Below are 20,464 nucleotides of genomic sequence, written 5' to 3' on the forward strand. Positions count from 1 at the left end.
ATACATTTCATGTATAAGTACCTTTCAAAACTCTCAAAGTCACTTTACAGTCACAGGATAAGTTTTTCTGTGGATGAGCAGCGGCAGCCACACGCACCAACGTTCACTCAAACCGGAAGTAACTCAGATAGAAAGCTAGCTAGCTAGCCAATAGCTCATAGATAGCTAACTAGATAGCCAGCAAGCTAGATAGCGAGCCAGCTAGATAGACAGCCCGGAAGTAACTCAAATAGATAGAAAGCTAGCTAGCTAGCTAATAGGTAGTTTAGCATGTAAGGCCTCAGACAACTTAGCTGACGGGGTTAGTGGGATGCGCAAACCTCTGCATCACAGAAGAAAATAGCCAAAATTGATGGTTTGAACTAGCATTAGCCGCTAACTCTCAAACAACCGCACATCTCTCGATGGCTCGTCATGCACGTGATGTGGCACAATGGCCGGACGGCGGCCGGGCGCCTTCCGCTCACAGACCGAAGGCCCAAGTCGCGTCCATTTGGAAGCCGTTGGTTGCCTCACCGGGGGAGGATCTCAAATGGGCTTTTTTCAGTGGTCTAAATGCTAATGGCGCTTTTCTGCTGGCTTCCCCATTTGGTCGGGTGTGTTCGCTTCTAATTACACGTGGCTATCTTTAACACGCCATGACGTCGGTGAGGCTTTTTCTTTCCATCAAGGCTGCAGAAGCCCGCAATGAGACTCTGTTGTCTTGTGACACGTTTGGGACAATTGCAGGCTTTGTGGGACGGAACGCCACTTTGGGGGATTTCCATTCTCTGGTCCCAGCGCACAAAAGCCGAGTGCTTTTAGGCACACGGCCAGATCTCGTCCAAAGTCTTGGTCCAAAAGCGGCATCCGGCCTTCTGCTCTCACCCCCCTCCAGGTGTTTGCACTTTTTGGGAAAGGCGTCGATCACGAGAGGCCGGCTGGCGGACGCCGCCGTCATCTCGGGCCCACTTCGTCGAGCAAAGCTATCAACGAAAAAGGTGGGAAAAGAGACAAATTATAGAGGTGAAAAGAACCTGGAACAAACGAGTGATCAATGTGGCAAAATGGAGGCCAAATAGTACAGTGATACCTCGGTTTACGAACGCCTTGGGAACGTTAATTTCACGAGAATTTAATCTTGGCAGACAAACTATTTTTTGGGAAACACACAGAGCGCCACAATGACTGATGTGTCGTTCGCGAACGAGCCCGTTCTCCAAACAAGGAAATGGCAGCCAACTTTTTTGTCCTCTATTCCCCGCCCCCAGTCTTTGGATAAAGCCGCACGTGATTGGTCAAGAACGCAGCAGTGAGGGGGGGCGGGGGTTACAGAAACACAGAGCTGCAAATAATAGAGAGGCAGACAACAGAGAGAGGATGAGAAAATGGATAGAAATCACAGTGAAATTTGGACTAGTTTCAACTTTATTGATAGTTCAAAGGCAGAGTGTAGACTGCAAGGTTAAAATATCCCATCAATCAGGCTCCACAAATAACCCGCACAAGCCATCAACCCAGCTAAACAGAACACAACTGATGAGGAACTAGGTAAAATTATCGCAGAGAAAGCACGGCAACTTCACTCTGATATCGTCAAGAGGCAACCTGGACGCTCGTCATCCATTGATGATTTCAAGGCTCGCCACGGATGGTTCGAGAACTTTAAGTGTCGTACAGGGATTCATAGTGTCATTCGTCATGGTGAGGCAGCCAGTTCTGACGATAAAGCTGCCAAAGCTTACAAGGAATCATTCCTCAAGATGGTGGAAGAAGAAGGCTATGTTCCTCATCAAGTGTTTAATGCTGATGACACCGGCCACTCCATTCCATCAAGCCATCAACGACCATCACAAAGGTCAATAAAACGACTTTATTATACAGTACAGTTTCTTCTTCTTTTCCTTTCGGCTTTTCCCTTGACGGGCTCGCCACAGCAAATCAGTGTCCTCCATCTTTAGAGGTTTGATCCGCATGTTTGTTTTGGTCAAGCTTTTACGTCGGATGCCCTTCCTGACACAACCCTCTGTATTTATCCGGGCTTGGGACCGGCACAAAAAGACATATGTCCTTTTGTGGCTACAGAACAAGCAACTCGCTCAGTAAAAGGCTCCCAAACACAAAAACATTTATTATAATACATGAAATAAGGTATATTTTGTGTAGTTTTAAGGCTTAGAAAATTAGAAAGTAGAAAATGTTTTATGGGGACCTGGGAACGGATGTTTCTCATTTTAATGGTTTCCTATGGGAAATTAATGTTTGGGATACACACTTTTCGCCTTACACACTCTGTCTGGGAACCAATTAAGTTCGTAAGCCAAGGTATCACTGTACTTTTTTTTTTGCATCAAACTGTCAGGATTCCCTCGATGCGCTGCACGGCGGCGGCAGCGAGGATTACCGACATCTCCATTGCTTATTAAATTGGGATGCACTGTAATCTTCTCTGCATCGCCATCTATTTTTAAAGCGCACTGCCGATGGATTTGCAGTTATTCAATTTGGGGTTGTCGGCCAACCAAGTACAAATGTGGCAATCTAACAAGCGGCCCAACAAATGTTGCTGCTTCAATTCCCCCCAAAAAAATCCTGGCCGATTTCTACTTGATTTGGTGTTTTGATGGCCAGTCCTCAATGTTGACTGGCAAGAATGTCAAAATGTGACTTGAGCATTCCAATTCAGGATTCTCTCTTTGGGAATAGTTTGCATGGTAGTGATGGTGGTGGATCCCAAAAAAAGCAGGCAGGAGGGAGCAGCAGGGTGTAATGGATAAATTATATTAAATTAAGTCAGCAGGAACAAAAACTGACAGGGTGAAGCAAACACATACAATGACCTGATAACGAATGGTTGTGCCGGGAGTCCTTTTAACTGCCACTGATCGGAACGACCAACACCTGTGCAGGTGCAGACGGGGGCGACAGCGCCACCCGCTGGTCGCCAAGACAGATAGCGACTTGAAACTTGTCTATATTGATAATAATAATAATCCATTTCATTTCTAAGCGACTTTCAAAGCATTCAAGGTCACTGTACAGTCACAGGATCATTTTTTTCCACACCAGCGTTTGCTCAACCAGGAAGTAACTAACACACAGAAAGCTAGCTAGCTCATAGATAGCTAAAAGCTAGCCAGCTAGCTAGCTATATAGCTAATATAAAGCTAGCAAAACGGATATGGCCCCTACATTCCACATTGCGAGGTGAAAGCAGATTTGCCACTTGGATTTTCAAATGAGGGATTGGGATGATGTCATCACCACCAAAGCTGCCACCGCTTGGCCATTTTAGGCTGCGACAATGTCAAAATCGGCCGCCCATTCCTGGAGGACGCTTACAAACGGCGCTCATGGAGGGATTAGTACATTGTTGTCATCCCCCCCCGCCCCATGAACGAAAAGGCCAATGGGTAAAATATTACGTTTGACTGCCAGCAGGCTGTTGCCATGACAACAAGCCACCGAGGTGACGGCGAAGGGTTGGCTCTCGTCCAGCTGCACTGGCTTCGGTATCCCCGAGTCCTCCTCTTTCCTCCCCAGGCGCCCGCGGGCGCCCTTTCCCCACGTGTACACCTCGCCATCTGCCCACAGGGAACAAGAGAGAATCAGAGGGCTGGGCAAAACACACACCCGCACAATTTCGTTCCCCATACCAAGAACAATAACAATAATAATTGCATTTAAAAATCCCGGGAGTGTCCTTTCCGGGTCCCCTGAGAGTAGCCTCGAGGTGAGCCCCCCCCACCCCCACAGATGTCGCTGGGTGTCTCCTGGAGGGGAAACACAATGGCTCCATCTGCCAACAAAAGTGTGCCTTGATGAGCAGAAGCTGCAGGCAGGAAGACAGGCAGGCAGGTCGGCCGCAGCTGCCTTTCACACGGGGGGAGGGTGGGGGTCAATCACTGGCACAATGTGACATTTCACTGTCCGTACTGCACATACACATGCGTTTTTTTTCAGCAGCCTCCCCACAAAAAAAATCAAATTTCCCGTATTGCCAGCCTTTCTCAGTCAAGTGACCCACTGACCACTCTCCACACAAACACACGCAGATTTCTGCCCCAAAGATTCGCCAGGCTTCCGAGTTGAGTGAAAGCTGGCGCGTGTGGCTGTCGCTGCTCACCTGCAGAAAAAATTATCCTGTGACTGTAAAGTGTCCTTGAGAGTTGTATTATTCTTATTCTTATTACAGTAAAGTCTCGTTATATCGATATCGGATATATCGATAGTCCCGGTTATATCGATACTATTTCTATGCACGCAAGGAGAAAATTACATGCAAACAGGGTCGGATATATCGATAGTCCCGGTTATATCGATATTTTTTCGGACTCCCTTGAATATCGATATAACGAGACTTTACTGTATTTGAATACGAGCGGCTAGCCCAGACATGGGCAAACTACGGCCCGCGGGCCACATACGGCCCCTTAGGCTTTTTAATCCGGCCCGCCGAACCTGCCCAAATTATAGTAAAAACAGCGTCTGAAACTCATGACAAAAAGTTAGCGGACAACAGGGCAGATAACTGAAAAGTTGCCTGCCCCATCTTTCACAACCTGAAGCACAATGAGACAACTAATTACATTAAAAAACATTGTCAACATTGTACCTACTACAAATGCTTCCTTGCTTAATTTACGGTAAATGTGCTGATTTTGCTGCAGTAGTCGATTGTCATTATGGTGCACAATGCAACGTTTTCATTGCTTCCAATGAGCCACTCAGCCCCTTTCATGAGTCTCACGTACACTTTACAGTCACGGTTTAATGTAAAATTACGTTTTGTAGCGTCACATATGTTGTTAGCTTCTTTTGAATCTTTCATCTGGGCTGAGGTTCTGTGCATCTATTTTGGAAAATTATATGCAATTGCACGACTTTATAACGCTTGCGAAAGTCCGGAAGAAAGAAGCAGGCTTCTGATTGGCTGCCGTGCCGAGTATGCAAATTTCAACTGCAGGTAGCCTATGTCTGTGTGCTCCGCGACGGTACACGTGTATTGTTTGCGCGTGAAGGCGAGGGCGTCAGTGAGGAGTTTGTTGAGCGCGCGGTCAGGACAAACCATCTATGATTTGGCGGAATTTAACACAAGTAGGTATTATTGAGCTTGAATATTTCGTTGTGGAATAATATGTTTTGAATGTTGAAAGTGATTCCATTTTTCAATAAATGTTGATTTCTTTAACTTTGCCCCTTCAATGAAAACTTATTAAAAACAGACGCAATCTTGATGAATCACAGTGCATATGTTATTTTAATCTATTTCCATTTCCTCCTCCAAGTATCTGCGAAATAGTATGTAAACGCCATATTCCTTGAGTCAAATTTATTAACTGATCTGGGATATTTTTCACATTTGAAAGACAGTTAATAAATTGGGTTCTTACTGTGCTATGAGGTTTGTACACACTACATTTAAAGGACAACCGGCACCATTTTTTTGTGTTTCCCACTGACATCAGAAAAACGTTTTATAGCATCTAAAATACCCAAAACAGGCAGACTGATATTTTTAGTTAAATGATAAACACCAATAAAAATTACTTCAAAATGAATCCGGAAATGGCTAGTTTCAGAAGGTCCCACCCCCTTCTTCGTGACGTCACGCCAAGATGTCTTGCCTTGCTCGAGAATCAAAACAATGGCTTCAGATTCGGAGAAGATGTTTTCTTGTTACTCATCCAGTTATGAATATGATTCAAATAGTTCTGAAGAGGAAAGCATAAATGTTTGTAATTGATTCAAGGAGTCCTCCCATATCAATTCGAGCCGTCAATGACAGCAATGGAGCACCCAGAAAATGCAGAAGATGACGCCCAAGCTCCGTTGGAAATGGGCTGATTTGTCAGCTGGGAATTTGTGTCAGCGAATATCAAATAGTTGTCTTGGTGCAACACACAACGATTCACCATGGCGTTATTTATGTGTTTTCCTTGTAATTTCGCCATCAACACGGATCAACACGAAGTTTTCAGACCAAACAAAGTACCCAAAATGCATTGTGTGTCGCTTTTTCGGTCAGGGGCGGTCCAAACGTGACGTCACATGGGGATCGTCATCAACTCGAAAACAAGACTTCGTGAATATTCAGTGCAAGTCTTAGAACGTAAATTATAGCTATATCTTTGTTTGTAAATCTTTGTAAAATACGCTCAGTCAAAGTCATTTGAAGTGATTTTATAAATTATGCCTTGTCCGGAGGCGTCGGTTGTCCTTTAATGCTTTAGGTTTAGTATTTCGGGCCCAAAAACTCCCTCCAAATGCTCCTGGCCCGGCCCCTCTGTCAAATTTTAGAACCCAATGCGGCCCGCGAGTCAAAAAGTTTGCCCACCCCTGGGCTAGCCCAAGCAGTCTCGTGGCCCCTTTAGCACCCTCTAGCGACAGAAAGGCGGTAGTGCAGTCAACCAACAAAATATTGTGCAATAATTCGTTTCAGGTATGTAATTATAATAATAATACATTTCATTTATAAGCGCCTTTCAAAACTGTCAAGGGCCCTTTACAGTCACAGGATAAGTTTATCTGTGGGTGAGCAGCGGCAGCCACATGCGCCAGCGTTCACTCAACCCGGAATAACTCAAATAAATAGAAAGCTAGCTAGCTAGCTAGCTAATACATAGACAGCTAGATAGCTAGCCAGCTAGATAGCTAATAGATAGCCACTTAGATAGCCAGCTAGATAGCTGATAGCAAATAGCGAGCTAGCTAGGTAGCCAGTTAGGGAGCCAGATAGCCAGCTACATAGGTAATGGATAGCCACTTAGATAGCCAGCTAGATAGCTAATAGATAGCAAATAGGTAGCGAGCTAGGTAGCCAGCTAGGGAGCCAGATAGATAGCCAGCTAGATATCCATGTACGGAAGAGCATTCGGGCTAGGTTGAAATACATATATAATGTATATAATGTTTTTAGAGATGGTGTATTCAGAGAAAAAAAGTTGCAAACTTGCGAGTTTCAACTCGCAAATTTGCTATATTTAAAGTCACAAATATGCTAGATTTAAGGTCCCAAATTTGGTAGATTTAAAGTCACAAATTCGCTAGATTTAAATGTTAAAAAAAAATTAGAGTTTGAGATACATCATTTTTTTAAAACGTTTAAATCTAGCAAATTTGTGACTTTAAAGCTAGCTTTTTCTCAGAATAATACCCCATCTCTAAAAATATATATATATTTCACCCTGGCCCTAATGCTCTTCCGTAGGTATGGGTAAAAAAAATGGTCAGATTAAAAAAAAATCAGCAGGGGGTCAGGGGTCATTTCCTCTGGATTGAACGTTAGATAAGCCCCCTGCTCCTTGGCCATCTTTCACACTCGTCATTTTACGTCTTTGGCTTTTGATGCGCGACGGTGAGAAATTGCTCGCCGGCGTGAACTCACCAGAGCCGATAGCCAGCGTGAAGGCGTCTCCGCAGGCCGCGGCGGTGATGCCCCGTAGGCCGGGCACCGGGTAAGGAGCGCGGCCGCCCCGTCGGGAAGCGCAGCCCATCTGCCCGTGTTGGTTGCTGCCAAAGGTGATGCAACGGCCGCTCTCTGGAAGGGGACAACCGAGGGGGCAGCATTTCGCTTTTTGTCCATGTGAGCGCTTTCTTCCAGCTTCAGCTCTTGTTAAAGCGCTATATCAACCAATATTGATGCATTGTATTGTATTTTGTACAGCCGCCTCCATTTCAAACTCAGATAACTTCAGACCCATATAATTTAGGAATATTTTTTTCTGATGAAATAATAATAAAAATCTATTTCATTTCTAAGCGACTCTCAAAACTCTCAAGGTCACTTTACAGTCACAGGATCATTTTTTTCTCAACCAGGAAGTAACTCAAACAGATAGAAAACTAACTAGATACAGTAAAGTCTCGTTATATCGATATCGGATATATCGATAGTCCCGGTTATATCGATACTATTTCTATGCACGCACGGAGAAAATTACATGCAAACAGGGTCGGATATATCGATAGTCCCGGTTATATCGATATTTTTTCGGACTCCCTTGAATATCGATATAACGAGACTTTACTGTAATAGATAGCTAAAAGCTAGCTAATAGATAGCTAAAAGCTAGCCAGATAGCTAGCTATATAGCTAATATAGAGCTAGCTAGATACAGTGGAACCTCGGTTTTCGACCATAATCTGTTCCAGAACCCTGTTCGAAAAGCGATTTGTTCGAACACCGAAATCATTTTTCCCATTACAAATAATGTAAATCGTTTTAATCCGTTCCAACACCCTGAATGTTTACCTTTTTAGTATTTTATACATTATTTTATGCATGAAATTGCACATTAAAATGCTGACCAACACATAAAAAGCAATGTATATCTCAGAAAATGTTAAGCAAAATGGCAAAGACACAAATACCTGAACTGCTTTATGTAACAAAGAGGGTACAGAAAGTGCTTAAGAATGAATGTCTCTCTGTGTCTTTGTGTTGTCATGTTATTTGTTATTTAGTTTTTTTTTGTTCTTTTGACTTAAAGACGGCGCCGCGATAGTGGCTGCCTTTCCAGCAGCTCCTGTGTTTTGCTTTTCTACTTTCATTTCTTTCATAACTTTGCTGCTGTGAAATGTAAATTTCTCCACTGGGAGACTAATAAAGGCAAATCCAATCCAATCCAATCCAATAACATAAACATAAATGTAACCCAGGCTAATTGTACGTCTTCCGTACAAAAGATTACGCTATCATGAACGTGTAAAAATAAAAAGGATAAAGAAAAGAATTATGAATAGGATTTCACAGACTCCTTATTCTTTAGTATCGTACTGATCGTAGATTTCGCCATGCTGTATTCCCTAGCCAGATCAGACACTCGCACACCTCCTTCATATTTTGCTATTACAGTAAAGTCTCGTTATATCGATATTCTCGGGAGTCGGAAAAAATATTGATATAACCGGACTATCGATATATCCGATCCTGCGGCATGTAAATTTTCTCCTTGCGTTCATAGTAATAGTATCATAATAAGCAGTACTACCGATATAACCGATATCGATATAACAAGACTTTACTGTATTTCTTTCTTAAATGCAATAGTTGTACGCACTACTTTTCTTTTTTCACTTGTAGCAGCTTTGCTGCTTTCACTGACTTTCTTTGGAGTCATGATTAGGGGCCAAAACACTTCGTACACCTATATTAAACGCGAGAGCAAAACGCAACAGTTTGTCACGAGCGAGTTGACAGCTGTGCGGGGCCTGCGCTCCCGACGTCCGCCAGCTGCTGTCAATTCTCTCATCACAGACATTTGGACATTTAAACCTGACGCTGGCAGTCACCCAGCGTCGGAAGATACTACGCCTCGCGCGTGCCTTGAACTGCTATCGGTACGAGAATTGCTTCGCCCAAGGTATTTATTAGCCTCGATCGCGTCAGTCGATACTCTCGAGATCGTATGCTGTTTTGCACCCTCGTGTGCATGTTTATTTTTCCCCGAGCGAGTGAGGTTGGACGGATCGCCCCCGCTCACCCACTCGCGGTGCTCTGTTTTGTCAGCTTTTGTTCAACCAGTTATCTCGGACCCGCGCCTTTTGTTAATAAATCATCTGTCAGCACCAACGTCTCTGTCACCTGCTTAGCGATCCTCCCCAACAATTAACGTTCCGACTCATCAGCTGCCACGGTCGCCATCGGAACGTGACACAGTTAGTCACGAAGAGAGGCCCGTACGCCACTCAGCATCCCACCCTCGCGTACGCACTCATGCGTCGTACCGGCGTTCAAACTCAGATTTTTGTTCGAACTACGAAGCAAGAATTTCTCGAATTTTTTGTTTGGACTCCGATTTGTTCGAACTGTGAGTCTTCAAAAACCGAGGTTCCACTGTAGTTAGCTACCCAACCAGATAGCTATAAAGATAATAGATAGCCAGCATATAGATAGCAAATAGATAGCAAGTTGTATAGCTGAGAGTCTAAGGTTTCTTACGCTGTATTGAATATTTATGTCGTCCGAAAATTCAATATTCTGTGGGTTCTGGAATTGGAGTGACAATGACAAAAACCCTGGCATTGGAGTGGACACATATGGGCACATCGTCTGGCGGACAATGAGTTAATTGACTGAGGAAAAAAGAGATCAATTTTCACTTTCCATTTCTTTTGGGGTTGGTTTAGATTCAAACCTAAAATCAGGTTGATTGGAGTTTGCATTTTGAGTTTTTTTTCGATGTGAAGGTTTCTTCAGCCGCCATCTGTACTTCTTTGAAGGTGTCGGATTTTTCGCTTCTTATTCAAGAGGCTTTGTCAGCAAACTAAAATTTGCTGGTAGTTTTGGCCCTATACATATATCCCTACTGTCCAGACGTGGCGGTGCCAGACTCTGCTATGATAGGTCCCTGCTCTCAGGTTGGAGGGAGCAGAGGACTATTCCCCGAGGCTACACTGATTACTTCTATTGTCCAGCCTGATTATGGGTCCTACGACTGGCCTGATTGCCCCATTTGCTCTGGTATCACTTCATCAGCATAACTAAGCCTATGTAGTCGAAGAAGTCTGTTGTAAGAACCATCCAACTTAAACCTCACCCCACCATGGAGATTTCGTGAAGGCTATTGCTATTTTCTGGAAAAAAAGCTTTGAACCTGTTACAGCGACCGAGTGTGCCGTGCCGATGTCCATGCAGACAATCGTCTCCTCGTTGAGCGGCGCCGATTGGACGGAGGCGAACGAGTGGACCTCCTCCACTTGATTGGAGATACTCGGCTCCTCGCCGGATGTGACCTTATCCAGACCCAGCTTGTTGAACCTAAAAACAAAATGGAGGCCACATTTTGGTGGTGGTCATAACAGATGGAGATGGCCAAACATACTCAATGAAGACAAGTACGGCGTTGAAAATAGATCAGATAATAATTCCTCCGGAAGTCCCGACCTGTTACTTCCGCACGCCACGATGTGGTTCCCGGCGCCGATGATCACAGAGCAGTCCACGCCGCACAGGACCTTCCGGGCCTCCAGCTGGTCGGGCAAAGTCACTAGCTGCGGGCGGTGGTGGGTGTCCTGGGTGCCCAGACCCAAGCGACCTGGCGGGCAGAAGAGATTGCGCCATCAAGGAACCCGGGAGGGGGGTTGGGGGGGGGGGTTTCCTCGCCCCCTCCTCAAACGCTCACCGTTGTCGCCCCGGCCCCAGGCGAACACCTCTCGTTCGTTGGTCACGGCTAGCACGTGGGACGCGCCGCACGACACCTGCACCAGCTCGTAGCCCAGGAGCGCCTCCACGATTTTGGGCTAGAGTGCGAGGGAGGGGGGGGGGGGGCAGAGGGCTTGGCGGTTGGGACAAAAACCTCAACCGGCGCGGAGGCCGGCCGGGTACCTGGGTGACGTCGTTGAAGTTCCCGTGGCCCAAGGAGCCGTTGCTGCCGCTTCCAAAGGTCATGACGATGCCCCTGTCTGCAAAATAATCATCATCATAATAATACATTTCATTTCTAAGCGCCTTTCAAATCTCTATAGGTCACTTTATTGTCAGTTTTTCTGTGGGTGAGCAGGGGCAGCCACACGCGCCAGCGTTCACTCGACCCGGTAGTAACTATAATAGATAGAAAACTAGCTCTCTAGCTAATGGATAGCAAATAGCTAGCTAGATAGCTAGCTAGCTAGATAGCTAGCCAGCCAACTAGAAAGATATACAGCTATCCAGCTACATAGCTACATATGTGAAGTAATATTGTGTCATTTCCCCCTGTAGAAATCGTGCGTAAAATCACCCTCTACTGTAGCACCTTATAATGTGGTGTTCTTTATAATAAATAATAATAATAATAATAATAATAATAATAATAATAATACATTTCACAATAATACACTTTCAGAATTCTCAAGGTCACTTTACAGTCACAGGATAATAATAATAATAATAATAATAATAATAATAATAATAATAATAATAATAATACATAAGTTAGATAAGTTTTTGTGCGGGTGAGCAGCGGCAGCCACAAGCGCCAGCGTTCACTCAACCTGCGAGGAACTCAAAAATACAAAGCTTATAATAATAAAATAATAATAATAATAATAATAATAATAATAATAATACATTTCACAATAATACATACACTTTCAGAATTCTCAAGGTCACTTTACAGTCACAGGATAATAATAATAATAATAATAATAATACATAAGTTAGATAAGTTTTTGTGCGGGTGAGCAGCGGCAGCCACAAGCGCCAGCGTTCACTCAACCTGCGAGGAACTCAAAAATACAAAGCTAGCTAGCTAGCTAATAGAATGCTAGACAGCTAATAGATAGTTTTTTGATTCAATATAGAAAATATAATAGATTAATTATCCACCAGGGGTCCGCTCTGAGCCCCTTCTTATTTGCTATGGTGATGGACAGGCTGACAGACGATGTTAGACAACAATCTCCTTGGACCATGATGTTTGCAGATGACATTGTGATCTGTAGCGAGAACGGGGAACAGGTAGCGGAGAAACTAGAGCTATGGAGATATCTCTCACCTGTCATGCAGGCGGTGAAGAGATCTCCGCAGGAAACGGACTTGATGGTGACTCCGGACTGACCCTCCAGGAAGCGGGAGAAGAACGGCGGCGGCGTCTGCTCCACCGCTCCGGGCAGACTGGGTTCGGGCCCCCCCACCGACGGCGCCTGAGGGACGCAGTGAGGAAAACGCTTGAAACCTGACCCGGTCGGCTCCGGGCGAAAGGCCCCGAACCGGTCGCCGCACCTCCCAGGCAATGAGGCGGCCCGACTTAGTGACGCCCATCTTCTGCGTGCGGCCCAGCGACACCTGCAGCACCTCCGTGTTGAGCATGGGTAGACGCAGCGGGGCCAAGATGCCGCCGCCCCACGTGTACACCGACGACAGGCGCAGGGAATGCAACTTGCCTGCGCCGCAGCCTTCTGTTGGCCGCGACAGACGGCAAGTTCGTGGACGGCCCAGAAAAAGAAAAACAAACCAAAAAAGGCCACTTGGTTCCTTTGCTACCTCTGGATCTGCCGCTTGGTACTCTTCCTCCGGTTCTGCCCCGTGGCCCGGTCTGCACGCCAGACGGCGCTTTCTCGATCCTGGACGCAAGACATGTCAGTTGAGAGTGGGATGGGCGGCGGGTTTGGGGATTTCAGCCGCCGCCCCCATTAGATGAGTGATTGACAAGTTATCAGAAACATTTGTCAAAATGGCTAACTTCTTTTCACGCGTGACTTTTTTTCTGAGGCGACGCATGACAGGGCTGTCTACCAAATGTTCATGTAAGCGGCTTCAAAATGGCCCCTGAAAATGTGTAAAGTAAAGTAAAGTAAGTAGTAAAGTCTCGTTATATCGATATTCAAGGGAGTCCGAAAAAATATCGATATAACCGGGACTATCGATATATCCGACCCTCATTGCATGTAATTTTCTCCGTGCGTGCATAGAAATAGTATCGATATAACCGGGACTATCGATATATCCGATATCGATATAACGAGACTTTACTGTACTTACGTTTTGGTTTTGTTTTACTTCAAGATGGCGCTGCGAGAGTGGCTGCCTTTCCAGCAGCTCCTGTATTTTGTTTTTCAACTTCTTTCTTTCCTTTCCACTTCCTTTCATAACTTTGCTGCTGTGAAATGTCAATGAAAGTTCTCCACCGCGAGAGGAATAAAGGTACATCCAATCCAATCCAAGATAGATAAATGGATAGAGCGAGAGACAGACAGACAGGGTCGGACAGACAGACAGATGTAGATATTAATATATAGAAATAGATATATACAGTAAAGTCTCGTTATATCGATATTCAAGGGAGTCCGATAAAATATCGATATAACCGCGACTATCGATATATCCGACCCTGTTTGCATGTAATTTTCTCCGTGTGTGCATAGAAATAGTATCGATATAACCGGGACTATCGATATATCCGATATCGATATAACGAGACTTTACTGTAGTTATATATAGATAGATAGATAGATAGATAGATAGATAGATAGATAGATAGATAGATAGATAGATAGATAGATAGATAGATAGATATAGATATAGATATATAGATATATAGATATATAGATATAGATAGCTATCTTTATCTATCTAGCTAACTATCTATTGATTATCTATTAGCTAGCCAGCTAACTTTATATCTATTTGAGATATTCCAGGTTGAGTGAACGCTGGCGCATGTGGCTGCCGCTGCTCACCCCCAGAAAAACTTGTCCTCTGACTGTAAAGTGAGTTGAGAGTTTTGAAAGGCACTTATAAATGAAATAGATTATTATTATTATTAAAATGCAAAAGCAGCCTCCCATGGACATTTGTAATCACCTGCGCATCTTGACGTTGCCGATGTCCGTGCAAAGATTGAGCAGCGGGCGTATGCAGATGGGGAGGGCCATGATTTCGTTGAGTTGAGGCCGCTTGGAGGGATCCAAGTTGAGCATGTTGAGGACCAGCTGGCGCAGTTGCGGACTGTAGCGGTCCGAAATGGGGGCGAAGGTGCCGCTCATGATTTTCAGCACCAGGGCGGGGAGATTCTAAAAATCAATATGTATCAGGAAATAACAGGCTGGGTAGGACTTTCAAATGGGACGGGGCCGTCTTACCGCCGCCTCAAAGGCTCTCTTGAGGCTCGCCAGCTCGTAGAGGACGCAGCCGAGAGCCCAGATGTCACTCTTCTGGTTGTACGGCTTTCCCTCGCAAAGCTCCGGGGAGATGTAACAGGGGGTCCCCACCACCTGCAGAGACCACACCATCAAAGAACGGTTGTGCCGTTGGCCCTACTTCCCCCTTCATGTCATACAAACAAACGAGTTTTCATTCATTCACGTCATTCACTCATTCACTGGCAGACAATGTGCACGAATGTGTCCACTCCAGTGCCAGGGTTTTTGTCTTTGTCACTCCAATTCCAGGACCCACAGAAGATTGAGTTTTAGGACTACATCAACATTCAACGTGGCGTCACAAACCTTAAGATTTTCTTCTTTCACAGAAAAAAAAGTGTTAATCCCTAAGTTATATGGGTCTGGAGTTATCTGAGCTTGAAATGGAGGCAGATGTACAAAATACAATACATACATAACGATTTATACAGCGCTTTAACAACAGCTGACGCTGTAACAAAGAGCTAACATGGAAAAAGGGAAATGCTTCCCCTTGTGGAAGTGTTTGTGCTAAGTCTATTATCTTTGCTAGCTAGCTTTCTATCTATTTGTCTTACTATTCTATTACTTCCGAGTTGAGTGAACGCTGGTGCGTGTGGCTGCCGCTGCTCACCCACAGACAAACTTATCCTGTGACTGTAAAGTGACCTTGAGTTTTGAAAGGCTCTTGGAAATCAAATGTATAATAATAATAATAATAATTATTATTATTATTAAAACATTGCCACAGGCTGTGACCAACGCTTTATCTGCACCCAAACAAGAAAAAATAAAACCCAAACAAATTCGGGAATGGCGCTTTGTGTCATATTTTCAATTCGTGAATGGCACGATGACGCTGACTTTGTTCATTCGGTACTTTTTTTTCCCCTCCCCCTTTCGGGACTCACAGTGTACGCTTTGCTTTTGCTGACGAGGATTTTGGAGATGCCAAAATCGCCGATCTTGACGATCATCTGGTGCTTGTCCAGCAGAATATTCTGCGTCTTGAGGTCCCTGTGCAGAATGAGCTTGTTGTGCACGTGGTAGAGGGCCAGCAAGATCTGCACAAAGAAGTGAAGGATGGTGTCCTCATCCAACAGCGAGTTGCAGCGCTTCTGGATGTAGTCGGCCAGGGTGCCACCTGCATGGCCGCATTCAGATTGGGAGATATCAGGAGCTTCGCCAGTACGCTCCGCCTGCCCGCCTGCATGCAATGGCGCAAGCGGCCCCCCCCGTCGGCTTCCTTGGCGCAGCTTACCGGGCGCGTACTCCATGGCAATCATCAGCGCCTTGTCTTCCAGGAAGTTCTCGTAGTACTCGATGATGTTGGGGTGGTTGAGGAGCTTCAGCACCTGACACTCGTTCTGAGCGGCCAGCCGCTCGTCGCGGGACATCTGCTCCACGGGGATCTCTTTCAGGATGACCAAAGCGCCGTCGCTGCGCCGCCGACACAGGTGGACGATCCTGGTGGAGGGAGCGACCGAATCTGTTTGAAATAAAGCCTGGGGGGGACATTTTTAGCCAGCCGCCGCATATGTATTTCAAACAATACGTCAATCGTGGCTCGGTTTAACAGGTTGCTACACTCCTTGACGTTGCAAATACCCAAATAGAAGGTAACGTTTTTTTTTTTTGGGTGAGGGCGACAGAACTGTGTTCCTCTCTCCTTCATTCTTTTATAAATAAGCCACATTAGTCTTCATTTACCATGCTGTGAAATGTAAAACTTGTAACGTAAATGGAACATTTTAACATTTTGAAACATGATACCAATCTTTATTGTTTTTCCCTATGTAATAATAATAATAATACATTTCATTTATAAGCCTTTGAAAACTCTCGAGGACACTTTACAGTCACAGGATATTTTTTCTGCGGGTGAGCAGCGGCAGCCACACGCGCCAGCGTTCACTCAACCTGGAAGTAACAATGTAAAAATATATACAGTAAAGTCTCGTTATATTGATATCGGATATATCGATAGTCCCGGTTATATCGATACTATTTCTATGCACGCACGGAGAAAATTACATGCAAACAGGGTCGGATATATCGATAGTCCCGGTTATATCTATATTTTTTCGGACTCCCTTGAATATCGATATAACGAGACTTTACTGTATATAAAAAAAAAATATATATATATATATATATATATATATATATATATATATATATATATATATATATATATATATATATATATATATATATATATAGTAAAGTCTCGTTATATCGATATCGGTTGTATCGATAGTACCGCTTATATCGATAGTACCGCTTATTACGATACTATTTCGATGAACGCAAGGAGAAAATTACATGCAAACAGGGTCGGATATATCGATAGTCCCGGTTATATCGATATTTTTTCGGACTCCCGAGAATATCGATATAACGAGACTTTACTGTATATATATCACAACACAAAGACACAGTCATTCATTCTTCAGCACTTTTTGTACCATCTTTATGACATTTATGACACCCTCGCATGTGATATGCCAACCTACGCCAAACAAAGTCGCAACAACGCTTGAACTAAATGATCAACATGACTTTAAAAATTGATTAGTGATATTTTACGGTGCAAATTTTATTTGAATGCCTAAAATCTGTGTAGCTCTATCTCTTCTTTCTATTTATAATTGTATTTTACTAATTGTATTCTATTTATAATTGTATTTGATTTATTATTGTATCTATTCTTGTCTGTGACTGCAAAGTGTCCTTGAGAGCTTTGAAAGGAGGATGAAATAAAATGTATTATTATTATTATTATTATTATTATTAAATCACAGTGTCAAAGTGAAGGCCTGTGGGCCAAATCTGCCCCGCCACATCATTTTATTTGGCCCGCAAAAGAGCAAGCTTGTAAAATTCCAGTCTCATCATCACCATGACTGTGAAAGTAAATCAAGCACGTTAAGTGGCATGATGCTTGCCATAGTGCGAACCAAAATTTCAAATTGTCCCATGTCAACCACAATAACAGTCATTATTTTTTACTTCAGATTTAAAAACTGGATATTCATTAATTTGCTATACGTTCTGTGTGTCATATGTGGAGGATATGAAACATTTGAATGGCTTCTCCAAATGCATAACGGCCCACGAGAGGAAACCATAACAATATGGCCCGCCCGAGGCAAAGAATAACTTTGACACCCCAGCCTTAAATTGTTGCTAACGTTTGCCTTGACTGGTAACACAAGTGAAAAGGTAGGAAAGCGGGAGAGGGGGGTTTCAAAAGTCGAAGAAAGCGCTCAGTCCTTCACTCCCTTTGAATATATTTGCACGCGTGTCGTCGTCCAGAAGTCAAGCTACAGTAGCTTGTTAGCCGAGCTTCCGGACTGACTTGGGGACTTTTTACACGTAAAACATCAGCATATTTTCTTTCTCTGAATCCCCCCGAAAACTTTATGGGCGTATCAAAGCGCTGAATAGTCGAGCTGAAGCGTTTGGCTTTACCCGAATGCTCCTCTTCCCACCACTTTGATTTTTTCGTATTTCTCCATCACAGCCGCTGAGATCAATCACTTCCGCCGTCTCCCAGGCAACGCAAATTTTCGCTACGGAATCCGATGAGGAACAAATGTAGCGAAAGGGGAAAAACACCTTTTTTTGAGGATTTTTGACCGGACTATTGAAAATCGGTTCAACGAACCCCGTTTGCAGCGGTTTCGCCACATAACGGTCACATTTCAACGTCCCGTTTTCACACTTTATTGGCTGTCGGCCAATGTTTCTTACAACGAACGTCTTGATATTTGTAATTGATTTGTTTATGTTGCTACATGACTGCATTGTGTTAAGCACTTTTTTTACGGTTTCAGCTGTTGTTACAGCGCTAATTAAATTTATGTACTGTATTGTATTCTATTGTATTCAGTGGTCATTGTTTGACATCTATAATGATTACCATTAGAGCTGAATTGTGAGTATAGTTTTTGCTTTTTTGAATGTTGCTGTGCCGATAACCATTTTGTGTTTGGGAGCCTTTGACTGAGTGAGTTGCTTGTTCTGTAGCCACAAAGGGACATAAGTCTTCTTGTGCCGGTCCCAAGCCCGGATAAATACAGAGGGTTGTGTCAGGAAGGGCATTCGACGTAAAAGCTTAGGGCGAACAAACATGCAGATCAAACCTCGAAAGATGGAGGACACTGATTTGCTGTGGCGACCCCTTGATGGGAAAAGCCGAAAGGAAAAGAAGAAACAATTATCCAGTACTTTATTGTACATAGTAGTTGGCTAATTTAAACTGATTATTTTCTTACTGACGCGCCACAACAACATCCGTGACAATCTGACGAAGGCGGAAGTATAGGCCGAAACATGGGAGGTAATTGAACACCTAAAAAAGCCACTGTCTGTAAGAAAGGAATATGTTTAAATTAGATAACAAGTAGACAGTATGCACTTAACACAACTATATAGTAGTTGGCTGTCATTTAATTGGAAATGCTAAGAGGGACGACCGTTACAAATTCCTGATCTCCCTCAAGGTACGTTGTATTCTGAACCACTTATGTTCATCATTAATCTGTCAGTCTGACTGTTTTGAATACACAGAAGTGAAACCTTGGACCAAGGGAAACATGTGTTTGGCATGCCTGCAGTCGAGACCCGTCTGCCACTAAAAAGGTTCGCAAGCGTAAAATATGACAAGCAGAGACCTTTGAACAGCCGAAGCTGTACGCCAAACAAGAACAGGAAAGAATTCCGCTTCATGAAATCCAATAAATTCCTAATGCCGGCTTGAATGCCGCCTGGGGGAAATTTAGGTGAAAAGGAGATGGCAGGCTGGATAATGATGATTATCCATCTCAAATTGCATAACGACACGCAAACCATCCATCCGGTTCCATCGTAGCTGCAGCAGGAATGAAGATGGTCGAGCGGGGTGTCTTTCTCACGAATATCACATTTGGAGAAAAAGCACCTTGAGGAAGTTTGCAAAATGCCCGCCGCTCCTCGGACTGGCTCGGCGACATATTTCAGTGCCTGAGGCGACAGTCCGTTTCGGGGAATGTGTTGGGCTGAAACTCAGGCAGGATGTTTATAGAGGATTATGAGAAGATCACGTGCACTATTTTCATCAAGACAAATAATCGGGCTCAGCGGGATTTGAACTCACGACCTCTTGTTTCAACAGTAGCCAAAATGGAACTGTATAGTGCCACTTAGCAGTTTTTTTGACAACGATACTAGTGCAGCGTGTTCTACCGGAAACAAATTCCTTGTGTGTTCTACATACTTGGCAATAAAGATGATTCTGATTCACTGTGAAGACGGTGTGCTAACCACTGGATGACCGGGCCGTGCCATTCATATTCATAAATAAATAAAATTTGCACAAGCCTGAGCACAGCCCTGAACTCTAATTGAAGACCCTAAAGCCAACCTCGCTTCAACCCCAAAAATGTAAAACCTGATTTGAATCCATTTCCCAGGCAGGCTTGGAATCCTAATTTGAGGTGTTAAAACCCCAACACGACAGTATAACGCTAAACAGGCCGGAGAATTCCTAACCCGGTCCTGAAACCAAAAGGGAAAACCCAAACCCACCCCAACGTCAAAGCGCGAACCGGTGTTGGAAATTCAGTCACCGATGCCACCAAGTGGTGAAATTGGGAACGGCGTGGCAGCGAACACTCCACGTTGCCCGTCTCAGCACGATGGGTGACAGAGCCTTCAGCTGCTCTGCCCCCAAACTCTGGAACTCACTTCCTCCCAACATTCGTAACATCGATTCTCTTCCTACCTTCAAGTCCCATCTCAAAACCCACCTCTTTAAAATTGCATTTTCTGTATAGTTCTCTCTCTCTTTTTCTATTTATAATTGTATTCTATTTATTGTATTCTATTTGTGATTGTA

The 20,464-nt window shown here is 44.1% G+C and overlaps 1 protein-coding gene across 1 annotated transcript; it reads right to left on the reverse strand.

Moving 5' to 3' along the window:
* Positions 1 to 62: 62 nt before the first annotated feature.
* Positions 63 to 18,132, reverse strand: nek8 (NIMA-related kinase 8). The gene is made up of 15 exons (XM_089013119.1): positions 18,058 to 18,132; positions 15,845 to 16,050; positions 15,495 to 15,727; positions 14,545 to 14,676; positions 14,267 to 14,475; positions 12,947 to 13,026; positions 12,686 to 12,861; positions 12,459 to 12,606; positions 11,309 to 11,385; positions 11,106 to 11,223; positions 10,868 to 11,018; positions 10,578 to 10,741; positions 7,367 to 7,519; positions 3,405 to 3,563; positions 63 to 965 (listed from the first exon to the last, which is right to left on the reverse strand). The coding sequence occupies exons 1-15, from the start codon at positions 18,102 to 18,104 to the stop codon at positions 937 to 939; spliced, it is 2,082 nt and encodes a 693-aa protein (XP_088869245.1). The 5' UTR covers positions 18,105 to 18,132; the 3' UTR covers positions 63 to 936.
* Positions 18,133 to 20,464: the final 2,332 nt, after the last annotated feature.

The sequence above is a fragment of the Hippocampus bargibanti genome, linkage group LG14, assembly GCF_051943395.1.
Source record: "Hippocampus bargibanti isolate YZ-2025 linkage group LG14, ASM5194339v1, whole genome shotgun sequence".
In the NCBI taxonomy this organism is placed as follows: domain Eukaryota; kingdom Metazoa; phylum Chordata; class Actinopteri; order Syngnathiformes; family Syngnathidae; genus Hippocampus; species Hippocampus bargibanti.